At 45.6% G+C, this 27,051-nt stretch overlaps 1 protein-coding gene across 1 annotated transcript in view; it reads right to left on the bottom strand.

Annotated features, from left to right (window-relative positions):
* The window catches only part of IGHMBP2 (immunoglobulin mu DNA binding protein 2), a 106,939-nt gene that overhangs the window by 18,849 nt on the left and 61,039 nt on the right, over window positions 1-27,051 (bottom strand). The window contains exons 10-13 of the mRNA XM_088470394.1: window positions 18,077-18,195; window positions 15,938-16,032; window positions 9,731-9,854; window positions 1,815-2,657 (exon numbers count right to left, since the gene is read on the bottom strand). Of these exons, the coding sequence (XP_088326520.1) occupies window positions 1,815-2,657; window positions 9,731-9,854; window positions 15,938-16,032; window positions 18,077-18,195 (1,181 nt within the window). The remainder of the gene's footprint in view (window positions 1-1,814; window positions 2,658-9,730; window positions 9,855-15,937; window positions 16,033-18,076; window positions 18,196-27,051) is intronic.

Here is a 27,051-nt window from a genome sequence, read left to right as displayed (position 1 = left end):
GATTATTCGCTATGCAGTTTATATCTTCACTTGTTGTTCTCCAGGAAAAATATGAGTATTTTCAGAAATATGTGGAGACAAAAAATGAATAGAAACAGTGTGTAGTATGAAGAAAAATTCAAAAGGTTAAGAAATATAGACTGTATCGGATGTCTGATTCCTAGTGGATAATACAGCTTTGATTGATGTTTGATAATTGTTGACTTTAGACGTAGTATTGAGTCATACCTCACTTACGTCAAAACAATATTGGATGACACATATAAGGGTATCTTTATATCTGATATTTTTTCTGAACTATATGATGTTTTTTTCCTTTTAAGTAGTATGATGTATACCTTACTTACACAAGTAAAGTATATGCTGTGCCCATCAAGGTATCTTTACAATTTATGGAGCTGTAGATGCGTTCCAAATACTCACAAATCTTGTGAATGTGTTCCTCTCATTAAGGTTTCTTTTTCAAAAACTCCATCAATCCGGTAAAAATTAAAAAGGCTTTATTGACATGAGGATAAATAAAAGTATAAAAATGCAGATATAAAGCGTTGTTGGGTGGGAACTAGTCCGCTGCCCAGAGATGAGGCGCCGATTCCAATACAAATGAATGACCCAGCAAATCCGGTAACTGCGCAGTCAGTAGAAGTGAAAAAGTTGTGGATTGTACCTTTCCTTGTGTAGCAGGACCATTGAAACCACCTTTCAAAGCCTCCTCTGGCCTTTAACGCGTTTTGAGAGGTGTCCCCTCTTTTTCAAGGCATGGGAGAAAGGTTAGATCCACAACTCGCACTTTTACTGACTGTGCAGTTACCGGACCTGCTGGGTCATTCAATTGTATTGGAATCGGCGCCTCATCTCTGGGCGGCGGACTAGTCCCCACCGAACAACACTTTATATCCGCATTTTTATACTTTTATTTATCCTCATGTCAATAAAGCCTTTTTAATTTTTACCGGCTTGATGGGAGTTTTTGAAAAAGAAACCTTGATGAGAGGAACACATTCACAAGATTTGAGAGTATTTGGAACGCATCTACAGCTCCATATATTGTAAAGATACCTTGATGGGCACAGCACATACTTTACTTGTGTAAGTAAGGTATACATCATACTACTTAAAAAGAAAAAAACATCATAGTTCAGAAAAAATATCAGATACAAAGATACCCGTCATCCAATATTGTTTTGACGTAAGTGAGGTATGACTCAATACTACGTCTAAAGTCAACAATAATCAAACATCAATCAAAGCTGTATTATCCACTAGGAATCAGACATCCGATACAGTCTATATTTCTTGACCTTTTGAATTTTTCTTCATACTACACACTGTTTCTATTCATTTTTTGTCTCCAAATATTATTTTTCCTGGAGAACAACAAGGGAACATATAAACTACTTAATATTTATCTAGCACTTTCTAGGAGATTATAGCTAGAATCTGATTGGTTGCTATTGGCAACATCTCCACTTCTAAAAACCCGCACTATAGTAAATATGCCCCTAAGCTTTTTAATGTAATTTATTTAAATCATAACTGTTGTTTCTCTATATCATTCCTCTCTCACCCCATCAAATTTACCGCAGCTTAGCATTTCCCTGCCATAACAACCCATGCACCTGTCCCCTTTCCAGCCCCTTGCCCATCCTTATAATGTCATAGTAGGGGTTCCATAAACCCATATATTTAACACTTATCTACACTATTTCCATTAGACAAAAGAAAAAATTAAACTAGGAATAAAGCGTTTAGGATGAAAGTAACTGAAGAGCAATAACTACTATTTTACATTAGGTTTATGAAATGTTACTGACGTTTGGCATCAGTTGTCTTCTTTTCCATGACCTTCCGAACGGTTGCTTCATTTTTTTTTTTTGTCTTTTTTTCGTCAAGCTTTGCTTTCTCCCTCTGCATCCGTTCCACGTGTAAGGCCTTCAAGTCAACTTTGTCTGAAGAAACACTCTGGCGGATTTTTATTTCCGCTGGCGGTGACTGTAGAGGTTTCTGGGTGGTTGCGTCATCCACGTTCTGAGACTTTAGAAACACAGAAATTGGTATAGTTTTGGTAAGGGAAATGGTCCTACTTTTGCCATCTCCTGTGCTAACATGCTGAAGACCAAGTTCTTCTGCTACCTCGTGAACCAACAATCGGTCATGTGATGTTAGCATCGATGGGAAAATAAAGTGAGTTTTATCACGGTCTTCTAAAAAGTCTTCAATCACTTTCCTCAGACTTTCTTTGCTTGACGTCTTTTCAATTTGTGCGTCTAAGATTTTATTTTGCTGGAAGCTCCCAACAGAGTCAGTCCTCCTTTCTCTGTTGTTCTCCTTTGCCCGACTCTCAGTTATACCATTGGATTTTTGGTTGTCCAGTTTTGAAGCTCCAGGATTTTTTGGCTTAGTGTTACTGTATTTTTTATGGTTTATTTCTGGCTTGCAAGAATTTTCATTATCACGGGAATATTTCTCTGGGACAATATCATCAAGGTATTCAAAGGCCGTCCGGACTTCCCCGTGATTGCTGAAATAAGTCACCAAGTCTTTGAGAAATTTGTTGTTCCCGACAGTGTGGGAATCGCAAATAACAGCTACATGACGACGGGCTCGGGTTACGGCTACGTTTATCCTTCTCTCTTCAGACAAAAATCCCACTTCACCTAAAAAAAAACAATAATTCAAATTATCATAGAATAAAAGTTAATGTTGATGGAAGATGAATAGATCATAACTAATACTGCTTTTATACCTAAATTCCGGGTCTGACCCGGAGGTTGGAACAGGGTTCCAAACTGGATCAGACCCGGAATTTAGTTCGGCGCCGACCCAAGATATTCCCGAGACGGCGCAGTTTTCCGGCGTTGAAGTGGACGCTTGGAGATGACGTCATCTCCAAGCGCCACTGAAGCCGGCCAAACGGCAGGCATGCAGCTTGATCCAGGTCATCGTGACTCGGATCGCGCCGTTTACACTGCAGGGTTTCACGGGTTATTCCCTTGTAAAACCATGCAAGTTACCTGGGTTGGATTTCTGGGTCACTCCACCCGGGAATCCAACTCAGTCCCCTTTTACACCAAGTATCTACCCGGGTTAACCCTGCAATAACCCGGGTATTAGCTCTGGTGTGAAAAAGGGGTATCAGTTCTGTTTAAGTGTTTATTGGAGAGTAGCTCCTATGAAATATGCTGTATATGCATACATTTCACAAAGACAAAATTATGTACCTAAAACAGAAATGGCTTGAAAAATATTTCAATAAAAAACCCTCTGTAATGCACATTGAAACCATTTGCATTACTGAGCAAGTAATAAAAGCCTGAAGTAACAAGCACAAATACTTAATTGAAAATGTAATTCTAGCATTGTATATGTTTTATCTCTAGTAACACCCCTCTATAATGGACAAAGAGGTTAGACAGTGTAGAAGCCTGACCCAAGTGATTTGCTTGCGGTTTCCTCGGTAACAATAATGTTATGTACATAATGGTGTATTCGCACGAGGTAAGACATTCCAATGCATAATTAACAAACATGCTATGCTTTGCGGTTTTAACTTTTTGACTCATGCAGCCTTTTAGCCACTGGCCAATAGATGTGTGATGTGGGAGATGACTGCAAGTCACCTCCAATTATAATGCATATCATTGTCTTAAGATACTTTACTAAAAACACTGAAATGTTTGCTTTTCAGATTTTTTTAAATGTGGTTGTTTTCAGTCAGTTTGAAGAGTGATCGTATTTCCATTCCCCATCCACGTAACAGCACATAATACATTTTAATATGCAGAACACTTGTAATTTAAAGTATAAAATTGCATACTAGAAGCTCAGCATGTAAAAGGCAGCTGCTCACACTCACTGCTAGGAGATACCTTTGAGGATAAGAAGGCTCAGTACACTAGAATTTCATCTATAAAGGACAGCTTTCATAGTGACTATGCATGGAGGAACAATCTACTGCAATAAATGTAGCTAAACTAGTACCAAGGTTAACCCATTGAATACAATTGCTTAACAACCATAATGGGAAAATAATCTATAGCATGCATAAATCGTTGTAATATTTAGGGCCGGATTCAATTAGCCGCGAAAAGCCGCAGTTTGGCGAAAAGTTTACACTTGTGCAAACTTTTTGCCAAAAATGAGCCTCATGCTATCCTATTCAGTGCCGTAACTAGACTTTTTGGTGCCCTGTGCCAGAAAAAGCATTGGCGCCCCCCTCATTTTTCAAAGGGACATAATGCACCCAAAAAAGTGCCATGGCTTCATGGGGAAGGGCCAGGGAAGAGATAGGAGAGGCCAGCAGATGCTGGGGATGAAATAAGAGGAAGCTACAAGCAAGAATGATAATAAACAGAAATTTGACAGGCCCAAACAGCGCCCCGTGCCCTGTGCGATGGCACCAGCCGCACTACCCTAGCTATGGCTCTGATCCTATTAGCTGCGGCTTCTTGCACATTACAAATTTTGCGCAGCTAAAAGCGGCAAATAAATTTTCACCATCTCAGAGCAGCTGTGCAAAACCCCTATTTTGGGCTAAAAATGTGGGGACTTGGTTCAGAACCCCTAGGACACCCCCCAATGACTTGTTAAAAAAATTATTTTTGCCTATTAACTTAATTCCCCCTAATAATTACATGTAATTTTTGGGGTCAAAATGTAAAAAGTGTTGGAAAATGGGTTTAAAGTAGTGTGGTAATTTGGGGGGCTGTATGGATAGGACAGGTGTTTATTGGGATTGCAGGAGGCTGCATCAGGTGTATTTTGAACATTTTTGTTTAGTACCCTAAAATGACACAAAAATATAGTTGCACCCATTTTTATGTACCCCTAATTTATCTGCAACATTTATTTTGCCCCCCAAAAACTTGCTTTCTATCAAGCCATTTGACACAATTTAAAAACCCCAAACACTTTGATTTTGCCCAACAGTACACTTCTAAACATTTCCCCATTTTCAGGCGCACTTTTCGCCATATTTTTATCGGGCGTGTGCCGCATTGCGTCTTTTGTAATAGGATTGCCCGAAAACAAGCTTACGCGATAGCGGCAAAAAGTGACACATTCGTGCAAAGGGTGCGAAAAGTTTGCACATGCGAAAACTTAAAGTTTTTGCGTCTAATTGAATCTGGCCCTTAGTGTGTGTTTTAAATCAAGAGTAAAGTAAAATTTATAAAATGTATTACTTGGTATGGTGTCTATTCAACAAATAACACGGTGGCCCCAAATAATTTAGGCATTTGTCTTGCCAGGCCTCTGTCTTGCCACACGTTGCGGTGGATGGTAAAAAAAACAAACAAACACAGGAGCAATTCAACAGTGCGGGGATAGCAGCTTCGAAAAACAGCAGCTTCCGTAATCTGTGACACGAGATTCCTCCCCTGATTAATAGCGGAGTTCTACACTGTCAAAACCTGACCTGGCATTGTTAGTGCACATGCACACAGAGAAAGCTGGCGTTCCGCTTTTGGTGGAGGCCACTCTAATGAATGGAACCAGCACTTAAAGTTTTATAAAAGTAAGTGAAAGTTAATAATAAACCTACTAAGCATAATGAAGAGGCCGCTAACAGTTAAGGAACTAATAAAGCCAATATTGGATATTAATATTCATCAAAGGCTGCGTTACAGAACTGTATAATATATACTATTTAAAGTAATGGAAAGTTTATATGTAACTATATATTAATTTTTTAACTCCTCTGCAGCAGAAAGGAGAGAGTGCTGGTCTAACACAGCGGGTACAGAGAGACTGACAACTTGGCTGGCTTGCTTTGCAGAAATGAACTATGTGGATGGGCCATGTGCAATGATAATGCAGTCACTGCAATCTCACATGTATCACAACTCATTTGAACATTGTCCTAAAGAAGTGCGAGGGCCTTCAGCTGCCTGTAAAAGAATTGGGAGGTACTACTTTCTAACAGCGCTGCAGTGAGATGTCAGGTTCACACTGAACAAAGTATTTTTAAATAAAAGTTTCAATGTAGGTTTTTTTAAAAAAATTTTTAAAGATCAAGTGCTTTTTCAGCTTTCCATTATCATCAAACAATTACTCCCTCGACTTAGGGCCGTATTCAATTAGAGGCGAAAATGCTGTTTGGCAAAAAGTTTAGGCGGATTCGGACTTTCCGCCTGTTTTCAAAGTATCTCCATATTCAATTCTAGGACGATTTCACGTAAGCGGAAAGTCAATGCATTGTAATAGCCGGAAAAGTATCTTCTATGAATAGCATGAGAAAAAAAGTGCAAAATCGTTATTTTGGGGTGCAAACGTGGGGAAGAGCCTCAGAACCCTTGGGACAGCCCCCTAAAGAACAAATCAAACAAAATAAATAAAAAAAAATAATACCTCAGAACACCTCAAAAAGTACTTTTGTTTTGGGGGCGAAAAAGCAAAAAGAGAAGGGACAACTATAAAAACTAGCAAAATAGACTTCTTATGGTGCTGTAAGGAGGGGCCAAGTGTTTTAGGGATTGCAGGGTCATGTATGAGGGTGGTTTTTCAAGTTTTTAAAAAGATCACTTTAGAGACATAAAAACATGCTAGCACCCATTTTCAAGTACCCCAAATTTGACTGGACTACTTATTTTCACCAAAATATACTACATTATGCCATTCTTCACCACTTTTGCAAAGACGCTAATAAGAAGCAATTGAAACTACTTCAGTACCCAAAACACTTTTATTAGGGCTATTAGTACACATATACATTGATTCCCTATGTTAGTGCATCTTTTCTTGGGGTACCGACGGATTTCCCCACTTCTGACAGTACTTTCCGCCTGTTCCGCATTTCCCGCTTTCCGTTTTCACCTGTTTAGGAATTGAATAGGGCAAAAAGCAGGGACGTGCACAAACAGTTTTTGCCTCGAAACAGGTGAAGGAGGTGGAAAGTTGGAGAGGCGTAATGTCTCCGACTTTTTGCCTCTAATTGAATAAGGGCCTAGGTCGTCGTAAATGCAAACATCAAAAGTAAAACAGAAATCTCTCTGATGTAGTGTAGACACATTATATAACCTGCAGGTGGCAGTGCTGCTGTTGTGCATGGAGGTATTGTTATCAGCAAAATGATTTCCCCCCCAAAAAATACATTCATTTACAAGTATGCAAGCAGGTCGAATGCAAAACAAGCAAGGCCATGGCAGAAAAGGGTAGGGAAACGGGTCTTGCATCGAGTAAAAAATGCTGTCTTGTTATAATGTTTACCCATGGGATGTAGTACATGCAGAAGTGGCCTTGGGTATCTACATTGTTTTTGTTTACAAACAGCTGAAATGATGCCCATGGTGCGTCACCCGTTTGAAAAAAAAAACCTGATTGTTTGCCATTGTGCATGTGTGAATTCCGCACTGCGAGCACACGCAGCCATTGTATTGTGATTATAATCGTACAGAGGATTTACTTGTACAATGAGTGACAGGTAGTCAGCGTTTGGGGGGAGGTTAAGATTGCAGGCGTATTGGACCATTTAAACGCTGTTTCATGGGCATGTATACCTAACCATTGTGATCTCCTTCGCGTATGAGAGCTCTCTGCATGTCAGGAGAGCTGCAGTGTTTGCGGCTGGTCAGACTTGACTTACGTGCTGCATGACTGCCTGCTGTGCGACAATGTTACCACCATGTTTACGCTGCTGCACATCGTCGGACAGATAAGAGCAGGCAGCAGTGGGGCGACCCTATGCTCGGCTATGCTGTGGATGGCATTAGCATATTATTACTATTGCGGTCCAAGAGAGATCAAAGCTGCGATTTCATTAGCGTACATCTCAGATTCAGGCCCCAAGTTCTTCTACAGTTACTAAACACATTCATATATCTTTCCAGCTTCCTTCTGTGCTTTTTCAGCCATATACAAAGTCGACGCAGTTATTTTGTTGTTGTTGCCGTGCTCTGCTCATTGCATAGAACTGTATGCAGAGACCAATTATACTGCGCTCGCTCCTTATACAAAGACACTGCTCAGAGGGTAATGACAAATATAAATACAAGTAAAACATTACAGGTTGTGCACAACGCAAAAAAAATGCAATTCTCCTAAAAGTGGAAACCCCTATAAAAACTTAGGGACCAATACGGCAACACTTGTAAATCTGTTTCCTTATAAGCCTAGTACCCCACAAGAAAATCCATTATGAGAATAAATCTCAGAAGAATATTTCACAAAACCATCTGAACCAATCTAAAGTTTTGATTCTCTATCGCTACCCATCGCCATCTTGTGAGCAACCTAAGCAGTATGTAGACATGACCATGTAACCTCCGCCCTCAAGCACACGGACTGTAGGAGGCCACACACATACATTTCACTGTCCTAATTTACAATGAGGAGTAAAGCTGGGTACACATTAGACGATGTGCAAACATTGAGATGGTCCTCCCGATTTCCCTTAAACTCCCAGACAAATGATATAGGGCCTGATTCAGCGAGGAACGCATGGATGCAGACGCACGCACCCCGCTGCTGCGAGAATATGCTAATGACTGCATACGCACGGCAATGGCAGCAGAATGAGCAGACGCCCAGCACTACATAATACCACTCACTTCCTATTACTTGCGTCCTCCATACAGTACCTGGCAAGACAGCGGTAACATCGAGAACCATCGGACCCATACGCACAATACCGTCCAAACACCGAAACATACAAAACACCGTCCAAACGCACAGACACACCTGTATTTGCCCGACCACTCCCCCGTCACCACCCACAAGCGGCACTTCCTGTCAATCAATTGTCCCTGGGGCTGCGGACTCCTAGCGTACGCATACTCCATTGCACTGGCTGGTTCGCGCACACATGCCATCACAGGGGCTTAATTATGCACGCCCCTGTAACAACGTTCAAACGCACAGGCACGCCTGCGTTCCTTCGACCACCCCCCTCTCACCCCCTAAACGATGCTTCCTGTCAATCAATTATTTGACGCTACACATCTGCTGCACTTGCATACCTGATCGCAGGGGCCGGCTTCCGCACTGCGTTGCATACGCATAACACAAACATCGACCGGTTGCGTGCGTCCGCAGCCTTGCGATCCAACCTGAATTAGGCCCAATATCTCTTGCGTCGATCGGTCATTAAGATATATCGTTAACATATCTCCTGGTCATCCGGTAGTGCGTACACACTGCACGATGTGCTTAAAATCGTTAGTGATATCTTCAAATTGGCCTGCGCTTCAGGCAGATCTACAGATATGACGAACGACTCACGGGAGCGCGCGATAGTGCATACACACTGGATGATGTGGATGATTTGTCGTTCCAATCCGTCGGAAATTGGTAAGTCGTCCAATATACCGTCTGTGTACCCAGCTTAAATCCAGCTAGATTTCAACCCCAAGATGCAATTATAGAACACTGCACTTTGGCAAAATGGGCAGAGGGATTTGGGAGTAACTTTAACTAATTATTTCTTTTGAATTATAAACAGACGAGAAGCTGCTGTGAGCAGCAATTTGTAGCCCTACGGAAGCATCAGTCATAGAGTAGTTTATACTTTCTAGGGCAAGACACATACAATATTGGTTTGGCATGTGGCATGGGTGTATATGTGTAAAAAGAAGCACTTCTCTTAAAAAAAACAAAAAACGACATTCTATTACATTACCATTACTACTCAGCTCCCATCACTTAAAGGCATTTCCTATATTTTAATGACTGGAGCGATGTTCTAGGAAACAGCAGACAATAGGCAGACAATGGGCATGGATGATCAGGTACTGACCTTTAGCATTGGACCGTACAAAGGATAATATAACGGCTTCCTTCTCCCGTCCCTGAAAGCCATCCACAGACTTCATTTCTAGATCTGGGTACCTGTGCCGGAGACACTGCCTGAGCAAATCCACCTGGGAACGAGAACATACAGCAAACAAATTGCATTTTCCAGTCAGATTGATTCAGTATCAAAAGGAACATATTAACATTTTCAATTAGAATCGAGAAGTTCCCATAACAAGAGACACCACAGGAGGTTTCAAATGACAACCAAATCATATAAACGTTTTGCATCCACGATTACCTTACTGAAAATTGAGTTCAGGTAATGAAACGTGTCCTTGAAGTCCACATGTCACCTGCAGACAGAGGACATGAGCTGCACGCAAAGCAAACATATCTGATTTAATCACACCTAGCACGCTCCCTGGGTGAACATCCGCATCTTTGCAGATCTGCTCGCATGGAAGGCAGCTTGAGGCTACATGGGTGTAAACGGGGCGTTTGGAATTAGCATAAACTTGCCATAGGAGTGTGTGGGCTTGCAGACAAAACTACCACCTATATACAGGGGGAGGGGCCCTAGATTGCACACCCTAAGCACAATGCGGGGTGCTACTTGCTGAGACTTGTAGTGCTGCAAGCAGAAAAAGAGACAGATGCAAGTGCACACTCTAACCATGCTGAACCTAATAATTATACTGCTAAATTGCATCCAAGAGGTTCTTTGCATAATAATGGCCATAATTATGGGCCTGCCCACCGCGTCCAGGTGACCTCTATCAGGCAGGTCCTTAACACTCCTATGGAACAAATAGGATGCAATTTAGCAGTATAATTATTAGGTTCAGCATAGTTAGAGTGTGCACTTGCATCTGTCTTTTTTTCTGCTTGCAGCACTACAAGTCTCAGCAAGTAGCACCTCACATTGTGCTTAGGGTGTGCAATCTAGGGCTCCTCCCCCTATGCATTCTGTACTATGTGTATGTATGTATGTATGTACACTGGAAGGACGAGACTCCTTCCACTTTGATTAGCACCCTCTCACCTGTTCCTGGGTGTTTTTAAATACCAAGGAGTCCTTGCACTCCAAGACTGCACATCTTATGAGGCACACTGTGGGTAAGACCTATTATACATATGCTGTGTGTCAGTTTTGAGACTGGTATTGGGGTGCGGGGCTCTCTGGGCTGGTGTGGCTGGACTGCTTCATGGCATCATAATGTACACTTTTTCACTTCTTTAGTTTGTTTTTTGTATATCTACACTTTTTATTATAACCTCCTACTTATGTAGGACTTAACACATGGGTGTTTATTATTCTTTAACCCTCACTTTAAATCTCACATTATTGTGATGCCATGGGGCGGTTCTGCTGGGTTGACCTGGGGGGTCCCGTGCCCTGTGTTTGTTCCATAGGAGTGTTAGGGACCTGCCTGATGGAGGTCACCTGGACACGGTGGTCAGGCCCATAATTATGGCCATTATTATGCTAAGAACCTCTTGGATGCAATTTAGCAGTATTATTATTAGGTTCAGCATAGTTAGAGTGGGCAAAACTACCACCTATTCAGATGTGAACGAATGCAATTTCAGGGGGGCTTTTTATCACTCAGGATAGGCCTGGTGCAAATCCATGCAGATAGTGGTGCCAGCTGCTCCCACAAGCCACTACGGTTAGGCACTAGGGGGAAAGGGTTTAGGGTGCGGGGAGGGAGAGGTTAGGTTCAGGCACCGGGGAGGGTTAGGATACCTACCGACAAGTGTCGGTATCCTAACCCTGTCAGGATGTCGGCGTCAGGATTTTGACTGCCCAGGATCCCGAGAGCCTGCATCCCGTACCCATCCACGCCAGGCCTAGATGTATAGGGGCGGTGCAGCCGCATAAATGCGAGTGACCCTCTGAATACGGCCACAGCTATTTTCAAGCACGCAGATGTGGCGGTTTTCTGTGCATTCTATACAGGAGGCCCAGAGGGAGTGATTCATTGAACTAAACCAAATACTCATAAAAATGCTCATCATCAATACAATAGGAAATAGTGACATCATTAAGGCCCAAGACACAAATTCTAAGATTGTTTCCTTGTTATCTTTGAAAAGTCATGTGTTCCTTTTTATGCCCCAGTACCCAGAAATGATAAAAGAGGGGGTATCCAAGATGACCTCATCAACTACTCTACACACATTGTTTGAATTCTAAATGTTATTTCCTTTCACTATTGTACCAAGTTATGGTGTGCAAAGAAATCTAACAATGTTGCATTGTTGCTATACGTTATGGTGAACTGAAAGTGGAGTCACCCCAACTGCAAACCCAGTTATTCTAATTCCTTTCTACCTACAGATGTGTCCTCATACATCTAGCCTCCTTGTGCGTTAAACAGCTCTTCTAGTTGCGCCATGCTGTGGTGTGACTCAGTAGCGCTGTGCGTCTTTTTACCTTCAAATGTGAACAGATAGCATAAGCAGCTTCTGCTGATTAAAATGATATGCGGCATGCCTGTGTTCTGTGTGCGACTGCGGGTATATCTGCATGCCAAATGCTACGTTACAGTGCCAGTGACTAACACTAACGTAGCGCTTTGCATGCAGATACACCTGCAGTTGCACACAGAATATAGGCATGCTGCATATCATTTTAATCAGCAGAAGCTGCTTGTGCGCACGGAGAATAGATGTATGTGGACATCTGTAGTTCCCAAGGACTTTAGTTTGTTCACATATAGTTCAGGATCAACTTATAACACTGAGAATTCAGGGCATTGGGCCCGATTCTGATTTGTACACAAACCCGATGGTTTGCGAACAAGTCCACTGGTGGGTGGACTGCGCATGTGGAGAAAAGGTCCACTGACCTTTTCTGGACTGGACTGCTTCATGGCATCGCACGCAGTACCCCCCGTCTTGCAACTCGGCTATGTCACTATTTCCTAGTGAATTGGTAATGGCATTCTTATAAATATTTGTTAACGTACACTGCGCCAGCGTATTCCACTGAGCTTGGCAAGTGGGAATAATCACAGCAATACAACTAGACTAGGTAATAACATACAGACAATGAGGGAACAGGACCCTGCTTTTAGTCTTACCATCTATTTTCTCTTGCTGAAAAAAAAATAGTTGCAGTTAAGCGTTTGGGAGTGAGGAGGGGGCAGCACTTGGCAGAGTTCCCAAAACTGGGTTTGTCTCGCCCCCTTTTCCTGGAAGTGCCCAGTGTCTGCATCTTGCCATGCAGATTTACTGGCCTTGGCAGCGCAGGTGAGGTGGCCAATCTGAGGAGCCCGATGCTGCCACCATCGCGACCCATCTGATTGCTGCATCTCCGGACGCAACACTCGGATCTTGCGATGCCAGCAGGAGGCATCTTTTGTCATTAGACGCCTCCTGCAGCATTAGCGTCTAACTTTGAATCGGGCAAATCGTTGTTGAGGGCGATTAACTTATTCCCTACTATCAGCAATTGAAGATCAGAATTGGAAAGCGATGGGCCACAACAGGGGTGAACAACCTTTTTGTGGTCCGATGAGCACATTGGGAGATTATACAAATTTGAAAGGACTGCAATAAAATGCTAAATTGCTTAATAATTTAGAATACATATAATTTAGTAAGTAGAGGAGGAATCTCTTATGTGGTTATGCCAATACTTCTCAACATTGTAAAATTTCCCGTGGACATAGAAGGGAACTGGCTCCCAGACAGCAGCAAGACTTAATCCCATACGATGGGAGTTTGATCATGGCTGACTTGCAAGACTAAGCTCCAATGTGCAACGAGATTCTGGCAGTGAATCGAAGTTCAACAGATTCATTCGGATTTGCTGCCAGATTGTCTGAGCTCCCAGTCACAACCCCAGCCCCTGAAGGATACTTGGTGCAATGCTGAACAGGAGAGATACTACTGTAATATTTACTTCCCCATGTCTCTCTGGTACCCCTGTACCTGTCCTGGACCACAAAAACTTCCAGTGGACCACAAAAATTTGCAGAAAACTGGTGGTGCATCTTTGGGTCCACATTAAAAGCATACAGAAAATAAAGGGAGATAGCTTTTATATGTATACTTTAAAGTGCACCTACAACCACAAGCAGTGGATGCAACCATTTTATAAGGCAAGAGAAAATAGATGGTAAGCTAAATAAATTTTGACAAATATTTACAAGAATACCATCTACCAATTCACTAGGAAATAGCATGGCCACCGCCTCCTAGAGAACTGATCACATACAGGCTTTGTGTAATGTCTCTTTCCGCGAAGGCAACGGGTCTCATTAGCTAAGCACACTGGATGCGCTTGTGCCCAGCGCAAATCAGTTACTTATGGTGCACACACACGGACACATTTTTCTTCAGATCTGAACGATAACGATTTAAAAAATCGTTCATATCTGAAGGAAAATCTGACATATCCGACATGTCTGAACGATGAGCGTTCCCGATGGTCAGATAACGATATCTGACATCTGATGTGTTTGCACGATTCCATTCATTTTAATGCAGTCAAAAATCGTTCATAGTTCAAATCGTTGGTCAAATCGTTCATCTGATACATTACACTTTTGGAAATCTCTGAGGAGAGGCGGCAAAACCTAGCTAATGCTATTGGATGGACTAAACCGTTACTAGCTATTCAAGTAACTAGGCCAGGAATTTACATTGCGTACGGGAGCTGATGGACTGGCCACAGCTTCTATAAAAGTGTTAGTGCAGTTGGACCAGGAGCCAGATACAAGTAGGTGGGGGAAAGACAATTGCCCAACCAAAGGACTGCAGAATAAAGTATAGGGGGTGTCTAAATAGCAGTAGTCGTACAAAAGCAAATAATTACAATTGGCTTAATTTAAAATCAGAGCTTGAAGGTAGAGCAGCAGTGATAAAACTACTAAAGCCTCTAACATAGTCATTAGCCTTGGAGCTCTTTGCAAACTGCAGTGAAAGCTATTTCGACAAACAGACATTTATCTTAATGGTTCTTCCCCATGGTCAGTAGAGTGGATCAGTCTACTGCATTTGTCTTCAATAATCCCACAAAAGCTCAGCATTCATCATGCAAACAACAAGAGGACTGTCTGAAGAACTGCAGAATTTTTTAAAAGACACAACACCCCTAAAAACATATTAGTCATATATGAAAATGCATAGAGATGTGTCCTCAGGCCCTGTGTGACTCGCTGTGCCGAGAATATTTTTATGCTTAAAATGTGTGTTTTATTTGCATAATTAAAACAACTAGAAGTACCACAACTACATTGCTAGCATACAAAGACCACTGAGGCTTGCAACATTTGTATATCTGTGTGCGACTCAGTCCGAATCTGTGTAAATAGGGCTCTGATAAGAGCCGCCACAGCTTTTTCTCATGCCAAGTTCTGTTGTGCTTCAACTGAGTCTTTGTAATGTGTGTTATACCAATTCCTGTGCCATTAAAGCCGCAGCCTAGCATCTCTGGTACGCTGTGGGCGGCTTTTCGCTACGCTTGCATTGCGGGCAAGATGCTAAATTGAAAGAAAAATATGATATGCTACTTGCAAGCCTCAGTCTAGCCGGGCATCTCACGCCGAATTGCTTAAAGACGTTCAGTGTATGAAGACACATCTGTACTTTTATATCATGCAACAGCTCAACATATGTCCCTAGGGGGTCTATTTACTAAGCAGTGTTAGGAGACACAGTGAAGAGTGATAAGGTGCCAGCCAATCAGCTCCTAACTGCCATCTCACAGGCCGTGTTTGAAAAATGACAGTTGGGAGCTGATTGGCTGGCACCTTATCACTTTTCAATGTGTCTCCTAACACTGCTTAGTAACTAGACCCCCTAGATTACATAGCTAGAGTCCACAATCCTTTGTAATCAGCCATTGAAATGAAGACAGGCCGTCTGTAGTGTCACTGAATTGTCTTATAGATAGAAATTTAGGTCCGCAAAGAAAAACTGCTCTAGCGAGCCCATGATAGTGTATTAGTAGCTCGTTCATGCAGAACATAAGTACTTGCAATACTGACATTTTTATTTTACTAATTCATTTGGTAACAGACAAAAAAGAGCTTTATCTAAAACTTGTTTGTGTACATCTCCCAGTAATAACTATACGGTTCCACATTAAACACAGCAGATAGACAAATGCACAGCTTTGCCTATGGTACATCACTCTCGTGTCCTAGCAATGAGCTACATCCGACCATACAAAGGCAGCTGTAAAATCTTTCCTTACCTGAAGATTGTATGGTGCTATCACAGCTATATCACAGGCTTTCAAGCCCGCGCCGGTCAGCGCCTGGATGTGTAAATCCACCAGCCGAACCTCACCTGGCAGGAAAAAAGCACCGCAATGAATTCAGTCTTTGTATGCAAATGAGATTGCAAATGGCTGAAAGAAAATGAAATGCGGTGCAGAGCTCCTATAAATATATAAATATTCTGTAATGTAATAGAAAAGGGCTAGGGGAACAAACTAGAACAATTCATTTTTATTAAGTGAGCCGAAGTGATTTTAAATGAGAAGGTTACAGTTCCTCAGGAAGAAGATTTAAACATACAGGAAAGAGTATTGAATATTCGTGTTAAGATGACCACTAATGTAATTTCTTCATCCCTTGATCACACTTCACACTTGTATTTATCTTATTCATAGGGAACAAGGGCTCTTCCAAAACATATAGTATTATTTTATTATCATAATATTCTGGCCTCCTGGGACTAAGTAACAGCGCTAATAATATTTTCTTGTACAGTATAGGATTATCAGTCAGCCATAACCTAAGTTACAGCACTAAGTAGTAAGGAGGGGACAGGACAAGCCAACCTTAGGAATGGTAAAGAATACGCAAGCTACAGAACAGTGGCGTAACTCCTGATGGCAATGGAAGCGTTCGTGCAGAGTGGGGTGTTGTGCCAGTGGAAGCGTGAAGACGAGGGGGAAACCCCTGGTACAGAATACCAGGATATGACCCAGCAAGATATCATTATCATCACCCCTTCCCATAAATCCATGAGCATCTGCAAGCCTCCACCCTCTGCCTCCATAAGCTGGCAGGATGTCCTCCTCTGTTATCCTTTTTGGATGATATTTTCCCTCAGAGTTCACCTTAGACAATGTTGTACGTGAAAATGTCTCGTTCATCGAAGCTCCTGCCAAAATCACCCCAACAATCACCACTCTTTTAAAGCTGCTGTGGGTTTACTACTGCAGCATGCGAGCCATAATTAAAAGTCAGCCAGGTCACTCCAGAAATTTGATTCAAAATCCCGACTCTGGATTCTAGACATCCGACATCCCGATCAAAGGTACACCGGGACTTGTTAGCTGTTAGCCGTGGGAGAGGGGGTATTGGAGTCAACAGGCTCTGGGAGGGGGGGTGGGGTTAGGCCCTAAGGGGGGATATCTGATAGATGTCTCAACCTCAGATACTGTAGGTCGAAGGACTGGCAGACCTGAGCGGTTTTTTTCCTCTGACTAGTTTCGCTGCAAAGCACTGGGAGCTTTTTCAGTGCTGGACAGCTATATGACCCATATGGAGGAAAAGTATATTGTAGAAAATTAGGAATCATCGCCGTGGGAGATCAATTTCAAAGAGGTGGAGAAATATCTGGGCTGAGGGGTTGAAATTAGAAGCATAATAGCCATTTGGAACTAATATAATTTGCATTTCATCTAAGAGGTCATTACAACCCAGAGGGTGCGCACAAACGCAAGAACTTCGGCGTATTGGGTGTCGCACTTTTGTGTTGGAGCGCTTGTATCTCCATATATAAGGGGGGACTGTTAGGTGTAAGCACCAAGGGGGGAGGGTTAGGTTTAGGCACTAACGGGGAGAGTTAGGGTACGTGGTGGGGAGGGGGTTATGGTGCTAGAAGGGAGGGTTAGTATACTTACCTGACCCGTCTTGATACAGAGCATCGGGGTGCCACTGGCTGCATTTTGACAGCAGGCATCCCGACAGCTGGTATTTCATACCCAACCCGCTTAACACACCTGTGTGGAAGTTCATGCTTTCATTATGCATGGCGCCCCGGCGCCCCTCATTTACCCAGTTGTTTCCATTGTTTAATCTACTGCCTATATTTCAGTGGCCCTTTATTCTGGCACTGGCTGAGAGTAATACTACCATGGAAAAGCGATTATTCCTCAATGTTCAGCACGATCAGCTTCTGCATCCTTCAAATCACATCAGACTATGTAATAATACACTTTCTGGCCATTGTTTTGTTATTTCTATAATAAAACATATCTTTTGCAGATGCAGTGCAAGTTTACGTAGAAAATGATTTTGCATTACAAGTGGTCAGAGCCTCCAGCAAACTCAGCAAAAGGTCGTTCTCAGCTAAAGAACTCCGGAAGTTAGTGAAGTACCTGGATTGCCCTTGGATTGCTCATCTTCAACATCTATCTCCAACAGGCCGCAATGAGCAGTGTCAATCAGCAGTAAGGGGATGCTGGTCTCCTCCGTTACTGCTACCCCCGGTAAGTCTCTACGACAGTCAATAGGAGACACAATCAGTAATCTCTATGCATGTTTTCATGTTGTGTACACACCCAATCTTCCCTTTATGTACTATAAATACATGGACGGAACTAAAAACACAGAGGGCCTGATTCAGAGCTGGGCGCAGTGCCGATGTCAGACGCAAGTGGGCGATTTTTCAGTCTGTACTTGCCACTTGATGATTAATGCCGAAAAAACGAATTTGGAGGCAGAGACGGGCAATTTCAGTGGGAGTTCCTGGGTGGCAACGGGCAAAACACGGGCGTGTCGCAGTCAGCAACGTTTTCAGCAGTTGCACGGAGTTTGGCAGCCATTTTCAGACATACATTCTCGCCTCCATAGGGCTGATGCAATGCTCGATGGTGCAACCGATGTGCGATCGATGGTGTGTCTTAATATACAAAGCAGCAGATTCGCATCGCAGTCGCTGGAAGTCTCTGTACGAATCCCATTGGCTGCGGCATTGGCATAAAGGCGCAGACGATATGGAAAAAGATGCAGTCGAGGCTTCATTAGTGTCCACCCTCTGAATCAGGCCCAGAATCGTTATTTTAACTGACTACCTAACAAGTGTTAGCTATGGGCTGGCCACCAGGCAGCACTCAGGCCAGATACAGCCTCTACATCTCCACCCCGAGATCTCCTACTGATAAACTTTCATGACAACAGTTTTGTAAAATGGAGCTGGCCTGCCACATGTATTTATAACATATATGTAGCCCCAGCAATAAAAAAGGCTGCTCAGCACTGTGTTAGGAGAAAAAAAATATATACATCCACATAATAAGTAATGCTACAGAGTATTGCAAATGTTTTCTCTGGTTTTGAAAAGGGCTGAACTGAGGGCCCGATTCAGAGATGTATGTTCATCCGATGATGAACGTACATCTCCGATGGTTAGGGGTCTGCGTCTGCGCAGGACCCCCCCCCACCAAGCGGCAGCATGACTGACATGTTGCGGCGTTTGGGGAGCTGAGCGGGGGCGTGCCTGGTCCTGTATTCCGGTAGGGACAAGGCCAAGGTCTGCGTATGCAGATTCCTGGCCTCTGAAGTTACCAGGCACCGGCCTGGCTGCAGGAAGTATCAGCTCCCGGAGCCTTACCAAAAAAGCAGCCATCGGTTTCTGATGGTGATCACAAATGCAGCAAGTAGGTGGGACAGCAGCGGGGTAGGCAGAGTGGGACAGCAGCGGGGTAGGCAGAGCGGGACGGCAGCGGGGTAGGCAGAGCGGGACGGCAGCAGGGTAGGCAGAGCGGGACGGCAGCAGGGTAGGCAGAGCGGGACGGCAGCAGGGTAGGCAGAGTGGGACGGCAGCAGGGTAGGCAGAGTGGGACGGCAGCAGGGTAGGCAGAGTGGGACGGCAGCAGGGTAGGCAGAGTGGGACGGCAGCAGGGTAGGCAGAGTGGGACAGCAGCAGGGTAGGCAGAGTGGGACAGCAGCAGGGTAGGCAGAGTGGAGAATAGGTAGGTAGGCAAAGTGAAGAGTGTGGAAGCAGCAGGGTAGGTAGAATGGAGTGTAGGACAGCTACAGGGTAAGTAGAGTGGAGAGTGGGACAGCAGCGGGGTAGGCAGAGTGGAAAGTGGGGCAGCAGCAGGGTAGGCATGGTAGGAAGAGTGGGGCAACAGCAGGGTAGGGAGATTGGAGAGTGGGAAAGCAGAGGAGTAGGCAGAGTGGAGAGTGGGACAGCAGCAGGGTAGGCAGAGTGGAGAGTGGGACAGCAGCAGGGTAGGCAGAGTGTAGAGTGGGGCAGCAGCAGGGTAGGCAGGGTGGAGAGTGGGACAGTAGCAGGGTAGGCAGGGTGGAGAGTGTGGAAGTAGCAGGGTAGGCAGGGTGGAGAGTGGGGAAGTAGCAGGGTAGGCAGAGTGGAGAGTGGGGCAGCAGCATGAGAGGCAGAGTTTGCTTCCAGAGAGCGTTTGTAGGCTGGGGAGAGTTTTAATCCCATAAATCCAGCTTCAGTTCGCCAAGAGTTCTGTTGGGTGGTCTCTTCTACTGGGTAAAGTGCCCTCAGCTATTCAATTAGAGAAGAAAAACAAGACACACATTCCACCAGCAAGTCTGATTATGAGCAACCTCCATTCTGTATATAGCTATTTAATTGTGACCTGTGATCAACCCAGACATCTGCTTGCACCCCTCGGGGGTGTGAGTTAACCACGAGTTTGTCACGACACCGCAACCCAGCCTGCGCTCAGATATGCCAACCTGATGCAGATGGGCGGTTGTGATGTGGGTTTTACTAAAGCTGCCACCACGAAGAGTATTAGAATAGCGCGCTTGCACACTTATATTCACAATTATTACACAAATGTAGCATGGGCCTCTCCAGGAACGTGAATTCATTAGAGCACAGAGATAACGCTGATACATTTTAGGATTTATTAAGAAAATATCTCCAGGGTTAAATTACAAGGAAAAAAACAGGTGAATAAACGAGACATACAAATATAAATGCACAGAATGATTTCAAGCAAAAGAAAATGATAAAGAGTCAGAATCCTAAGTTATGTTACGATGAGATCTTAGGTACCTCCCCTTTAGGATGTAAGCTTTTTAATAGCAGGGCCCTCTACCTTCTTGTGCTTCTTTTCTACTTTCATCTACTTCTTACTCCCTACTAGGGCACCTAACACTTGGTTGCTTTGCTCTGTTGCTTATCTGGGTGTTATGGTCGTTAATGTAGCAATGTATATTATCCATATCCCGGTCCTGGATTGTATTGTACTGTAAGTCACTGGTCAACTTATTTGTTTTTGGACTTTGTAAGGCGCTGCGGAACACTTGTGGCGCCATATATATATGATAAGAACACTGGGATTGTGCGACACAACGTATGGTGATTGAACCTGCCTCTATGTGTATAAGAATGAATTCTGTGTTCAAGGACTGTCAGCCTGCAATAAATCATGATCATTGTAAGTTGGTGTTTACAGCTTATTCTGCCCTAGACCAATGACCATAGACCTGCTCAATTAATTTAACTGGGTAATTTGGTGCCTGTGGCAAAATAAAGAAAAAGTAATGACAATTCAGAACAACATATTCTTCAGGCTGAACAGTTCTATAAAAATAGTTAATTGCAAAAACCTTTATAGGATTGATTAATGATTAGTTACATTTTTACAATACAAGAAAATAAAGAAACAAAAGGAATAAATCCCTTCAGTACATCTTCCATTTTACTAATCCTTCTCACTACCTTGCAGGTAGAAGCCTTCACAAAAAAAACTGTGTGTTATGGTTATAGTATTGAGCCCGATGGGTTATGGATGGATAGACTCCTTCACCCTGCGCTATTGAAGCACAACACCAAAGAGCTCATGGTGGCTTCTGGCTTCAGGTAATAGGAAGCTCTGTGTGTACAGTAGGCCCCAAAGTACAGATTCCCCCCTCCATCAGTGACTGTATTCGGGTATGGAGAAAAAACAGGATTTTGGTATTTACCGATAAATCCCTTTCTCTGATTCCACAGTGGACACTTGAGTTCAAGACAGTGGGGTGGTAGAGTAGAGCCTGGCACTTTAAATAAGTTACAAGGGTGACTGGCTCCTCCCCCTCTATGCCCCATCAGCCCCAGTATGCCGCGCTGGGCGGGCGTCCAGTGTCCCCTGTGGAATCGGAGAAAGGGATTTATCGGTAAGTACCAAAAACAAGAGATATGGTAAGAACTTACCTTTGTTATCTCTGTTTCTACGAAGTCCATAGGGTCCACAGGGTTGACCTTGGGGGGTATAGCTGGATCTGGATCCATGGGCACCACGCAGTTAAAGCTTTAGCTGCTCCCAGGATGCACTTGGGTCCGTCCTCCTCTATACCCCGCCCCCGGCCACAGCACCTCAGTTGGTAAGCAGCCAAGGCCGGAGGAGGAGACTAAACAGAGAGAAGGAAGACTGGAACACACAAGAAACCATACTCACAGAAATGGGAGACGGAAAACCGGTGACCAGCCACACAGCCCATTTGAAGCCAGGTGCGTCAGGGCGGGCGCCCTGTGGACCCTATGGACTTCGTAGAAACAGAGATAACAAAGGTAAGTTCTTACCATATCTCTTGTTTTCTACTTCAGGGTCCATAGGGGGTCCACAGGGTTGACCTTGGGGATGTCCCAAAGCAGTACAACTAAGGGCGGGGACGCTCCTGTGCTGAAAGGAGTACCCGGCGCCCAAAGGATGCATCCTGAGAGGCAAAGGTGTCAAACGCATAGAACCTCAAAAACGTTTGAATTGAAGACCAAGTGGCCGCCTTACACAGCTGAACAGCAGAAGCGCCACGTCTAGCAGCCCAAGAGGGACCCACAGAACGAGTGGAATGAGCCTTAACAGAGGCTGGCACAGGTAATCCCTCCTGTGCATAAGCCTCACAAATAACGGAACGAAGCCAACGGGCTAACGTTTGTTTGTTGGCAGGCCAACCCCTCTTGTGAAAACCAAAGAGGATAAACAAGGAATCAGACTTCCTAACCGAAGCCGTCCGGTCTACATAAATTCTAAGCGCCCGGACCACATCTAAGGAAGTCTCACCAGCTGAAAGATCAGGGGACTGAAAAGCTGGCACAACAAGTTCCTGATTAATATGGAACTTCGAGACCACTTTGGGCAAAAACTCAGGACGAGTGCGGAGCACCGCTCTGTCCTGGTGAAAAATCAGGAAAGGAGGGCGACAGGAAAGCGCCCCCAATTCAGACACCCTCCTGGCCGAAGCAATTGCCAGGAGAAAAACCGTCTTAAATGTCAGCCACTTGAGCTCCACCGCCTCAAGAGGCTCAAACGGAGGACCCTGCAGGACCCGTAGCACCACCGCCAAGTCCCAAGGAGCCACAGGAGGCACAAAGGGAGGCTGGATCCTGAGAACACCCTGGAAAAAGGTGTGAACGTCTGGTAGTATTGCAATCCGCCGTTGAAACCACACGGACAAGGCGGACACATGAACCTTCAGAGATGCAAGGCGTAAGCCGAGATCCAATCCTGACTGAAGAAATTCCAAGATCCTAGAAACTCGGAACACCTGAGGATCATAATGTCTGGACTCACACCACTGAAAGTAAGTGTGCCACACTCTGTGATAAATCCGTGCTGAAGCAGGCTTGCGTGCCCTGAGCATGGTACCAATAACCGAACTGGAGAAGCCCCGAGACCTCAAGACGGCTGTCTCAAGAGCCACACCGTCAAAGACAGCCGACCCAGATCCGGGTAAAGGCAGGGCCCCTGAGACAACAGGTCCCGACGCTGAGGAAGAAGGTACGGAGCGTCGATGGAGAGGCTCCTGAGATCGGAGTACCAAGGACGTCTGGGCCACGCCGGAGCTACCAGCACGAGCATGCCGCCGTCCTGCTTGAATTTCCGCAGAACCCGAGGAAGCAGGGATATCGGAGGAAACAGATACGCCAGGTGAAACGTCCATTTCACCGACAGCGCGTCCACCAGACTTGCACCTGCGTCTCTTGTCCTTGACCCGTAAACGGGCAACTTGTGATTGTGACGGGAGGCCATCAAGTCCAGCTCCGGCAGTCCCCACCTGTCCACGAGTAGCTGAAACACCTCTGGGTGAAGCGACCATTCCCCGGGATGCACGTCGTGACGGCTGAGGAAGTCCGCCTCCCAATTGAGGACTCCGGGGATGAAGACCGCCGAGATCGCTGGAATGTGACCCTCCGCCCAAGTCAGGATACGAGACACCTCCGACATCGCTGCCTGACTGCGAGTTCCGCCTTGGTGATTGATATACGCCACCGTGGTGGCGTTGTCGGACTGCACCTGTACCGCCCTTCCGTGAAGAGCGGGGCCGGACGACTGCAGGGCCCTGTATACTGCACGCAGTTCCAGGATGTTGATGGGGAGAAGTGCTTCTTCCGCTGACCAACGACCCTGAAGCGACAAAGAGCCGGTCACTGCCCCCCAACCCCGGAGACTGGCATCCGTCGTGAGCAGGACCCAGTCCGGGATCCAAAATGGGCGCCCCTCGACCAGATGAGCTGTCTGAAGCCACCAAGCCAAAGATAGCCGAACGTCCGGAGACAACACCAGCACCTGAGAGCGGATCCGGTGAGGTAACCCGTTCCATTCTGATAGAATCAGCCCCTGCAGGGGCCGGGAATGGAACTGGGCAAATTCCACCATGTCGAATGTCGACACCATGGACCCCAAAACTCTCAAAGCCGAATGGACCGACAGGCGGCAACGGCTCAGGCAACTGCGTATCCGCAGCTGTAGGGAGGCGACCTTCAGGGCAGGGCTCCCAAATGAACCATCCGCTGTGATGGAATCAGGGAGGACTTTTTCCAATTTATCAACCACCCGTGTGCTTGCAGGCAAGCGATCGTCAGGTGGAGATGTTGAAGCAGTACCTCCGGAGAGCTCGCCAGCAACAGAAGGTCGTCCAGGTACGGCAGCAGCCGTACATTCTGGTTCCGAAGATGTGCGGCCATGACCGCCATAATCTTCGTGAACACCCTCGGTGCCGTGGAGAGACCAAAGGGTAGCGCCCGGAACTGATAGTGGTGTTGAAGGATAGCGAACCTCAGATACCGCTGGTGTGAAGATGCTATCGGAACATGGAGGTAGGCGTCCTGGATGTCCAGGGACACCATGTAATCCCCCGGTTCCATCGCCAGAATAATGGAACGTAACGTTTCCATCCTGAACTTGGGAACCCTGAGGAATTTGTTCAGAGACTTCAAGTTGAGGATAGGGCGATGAGAACCATTGGGTTTCTGCACCAGAAACAGAGACGAATAATACCCCATCCCTCGTTGTGATAGAGGAACGGGAACAATGACCCCTGCTTTCAGCAAGGACTCTATAGCCTCCTGAACCTGTAACGCCTTGGTCTTGTCCTGAGAAGGACTTGTGCAGAAAAACTGGTGGGGTGGTCTGTGCCGAAAAGACAGGGCGTACCCCTGGGAGACCACTTCTCGAACCCAGGCATCTGTGGTGGTATTGTGCCAGCACTGGGCAAATAGAAGAAGTCGGCCTCCCACTCTGAGGTCCCCCAGAGGGAGGCCCGTCCCATCAGGCCGCAGGTTTATCTTCCTGCTTGGAAGAAGGGCGCCGAGCACTCCAGGCTTGCTTCTTGGGTTTAGAGGCCGTCTTACTCGCAGACTGTCTCGGGAAGGACTGACCTTTCGCCTTACCCTGAACCCGAAAGGAACGAAAAGCCGAACTCCGAACCTTAGCAGGCAGTGCCGCCGAAGGGAGGAAGGCCGACTTGGATTTAGCCAGGGTGTCCACTATTTTGTCCAAGTCCGGACCAAATAGTAATTCCCCATTGAAAGGTAAGGCCTCCAGACCTTTCTTTGAATCAGAGTCCGCTCTCCAGGACCGCAACCATAAGGATCGGCGGGCAGACACCGCTGCAGCCGATACCCTCGAGGTCAGCAGACTAGCATCTAAAGAAGCTTCTCCAATGTAAGAAGCAGCGTCCCTCATTTGTCCCAACAACGCCCGCTGGACATCCGGAGCGTCGTCCGGGAAGGTATCTTCCAATGCACTGGCCCACCCCTCAATGGCCTTGGCCACCCAGGAGATGGCCATGGACGGTCGGGCCACCGCCCCGGAGAGGGAGTAAATAGACTTTAAGCAAGTCTCAACTTTCCTGTCCGTGGGATCCTTCAGCGAGGATATCGACGGTAATGGTAAGGTGGCGCCCCGAGTTAAACGGGTGACATGGGAATCCACCGCCGGTGGAGTTTCCCATTTTTTACAATGTGCCTCAGGGAAGGGGTAATTAGAAGCCAACCGCTTCTGAGGAAGGAATCTCTTACTGGGCGCCTGCCAAGCTACCGCCATATGATCCGTCAACTGATCCGACAGGGGAAACACCGCAGAAGCCACCTTAGTTTTTTTGAAACTAGGAAACTTCGACTTAGGAACCGGTGCCTCATCCTCTATAAGAAGAATAGCTCGCACCGCCCTAACTAGTGCTCGCACATTAATGGACGACTTGGTATCCATTTCCTGGACCGAGGCGTCCGAGTCAGTGTCATCATGGACCTCCCCATCATCTGAGGAACCCTCTGAGTCCGATACCTGAGCAGCCCGTGTCATGAGTAGGCGTTTTGAAATCCTAGAAGGCATGTCAGTCTGCAACATTGACTGAAAAGCCGAGGAAGCGGCCGCCAAATTTTGCACGGAGTTGGAGAGCACATCCACCCAGGGTGGAGGAGTCACCATAGGGGCCTGAAAAGGTACCACAGGCTGCTGCGGCACAGGGGAAGCCTGTATATACATAGGCAACCCCGCATAGGGACCCACCGACTGAGACCCAGGAGGACTCCGCAATAACTGCGGGACACCCGGGGAATGGGGGATGGTCGGCTGGGACAATGACCTAGTAGGGAGAGCAGTCGGGACCGACAGACGGTCCGCAATAGACACCAGCACTTGAGAAAACATCGCCCACGGTGGTTCCTGCGCCAGAGAAGGTCTGGATGGGCCAGGAGCCACCTGGCATCGACTACACAGGCCATCCTGTGACAAATCCTCCCTATCTACTCCTGCAGAACAGCATCCGCAGGAGGCCAACACCGGAGCCACTGAGCGCTCAACCTCCTCGTCTGACATGACAGAATATATTATATATCTGGCACCAGGGTAGAAGTACAACGCACTCACCGGTGTGCTGAACAACAGCCCACAATATGGCACTGAGTAGCACACAACTGTATGTGACGGACCTCACAAATACGTGATCTATATAAGTGAGGTCAGTAGAAACGCCCCTCCCCCACACACCTGTAGGGCTTGTAGGAGAAGTAAAGGGATAGGTATAAGCTGACAGTAAGTAGAAAATAAGCACAGACAGGCAGCACTAGCAAAAGTCACATACCATGCAGGAAGATATACTCACT

Source organism: Taudactylus pleione, unplaced genomic scaffold (genome assembly GCF_031769625.1).
Source record: "Taudactylus pleione unplaced genomic scaffold, aTauple2 ptg000100l, whole genome shotgun sequence".
NCBI lineage: Eukaryota > Metazoa > Chordata > Amphibia > Anura > Myobatrachidae > Taudactylus > Taudactylus pleione.
Note: the sequence above shows the minus strand (reverse complement) of the source record. Positions and strands in the feature narration are given on the sequence as shown.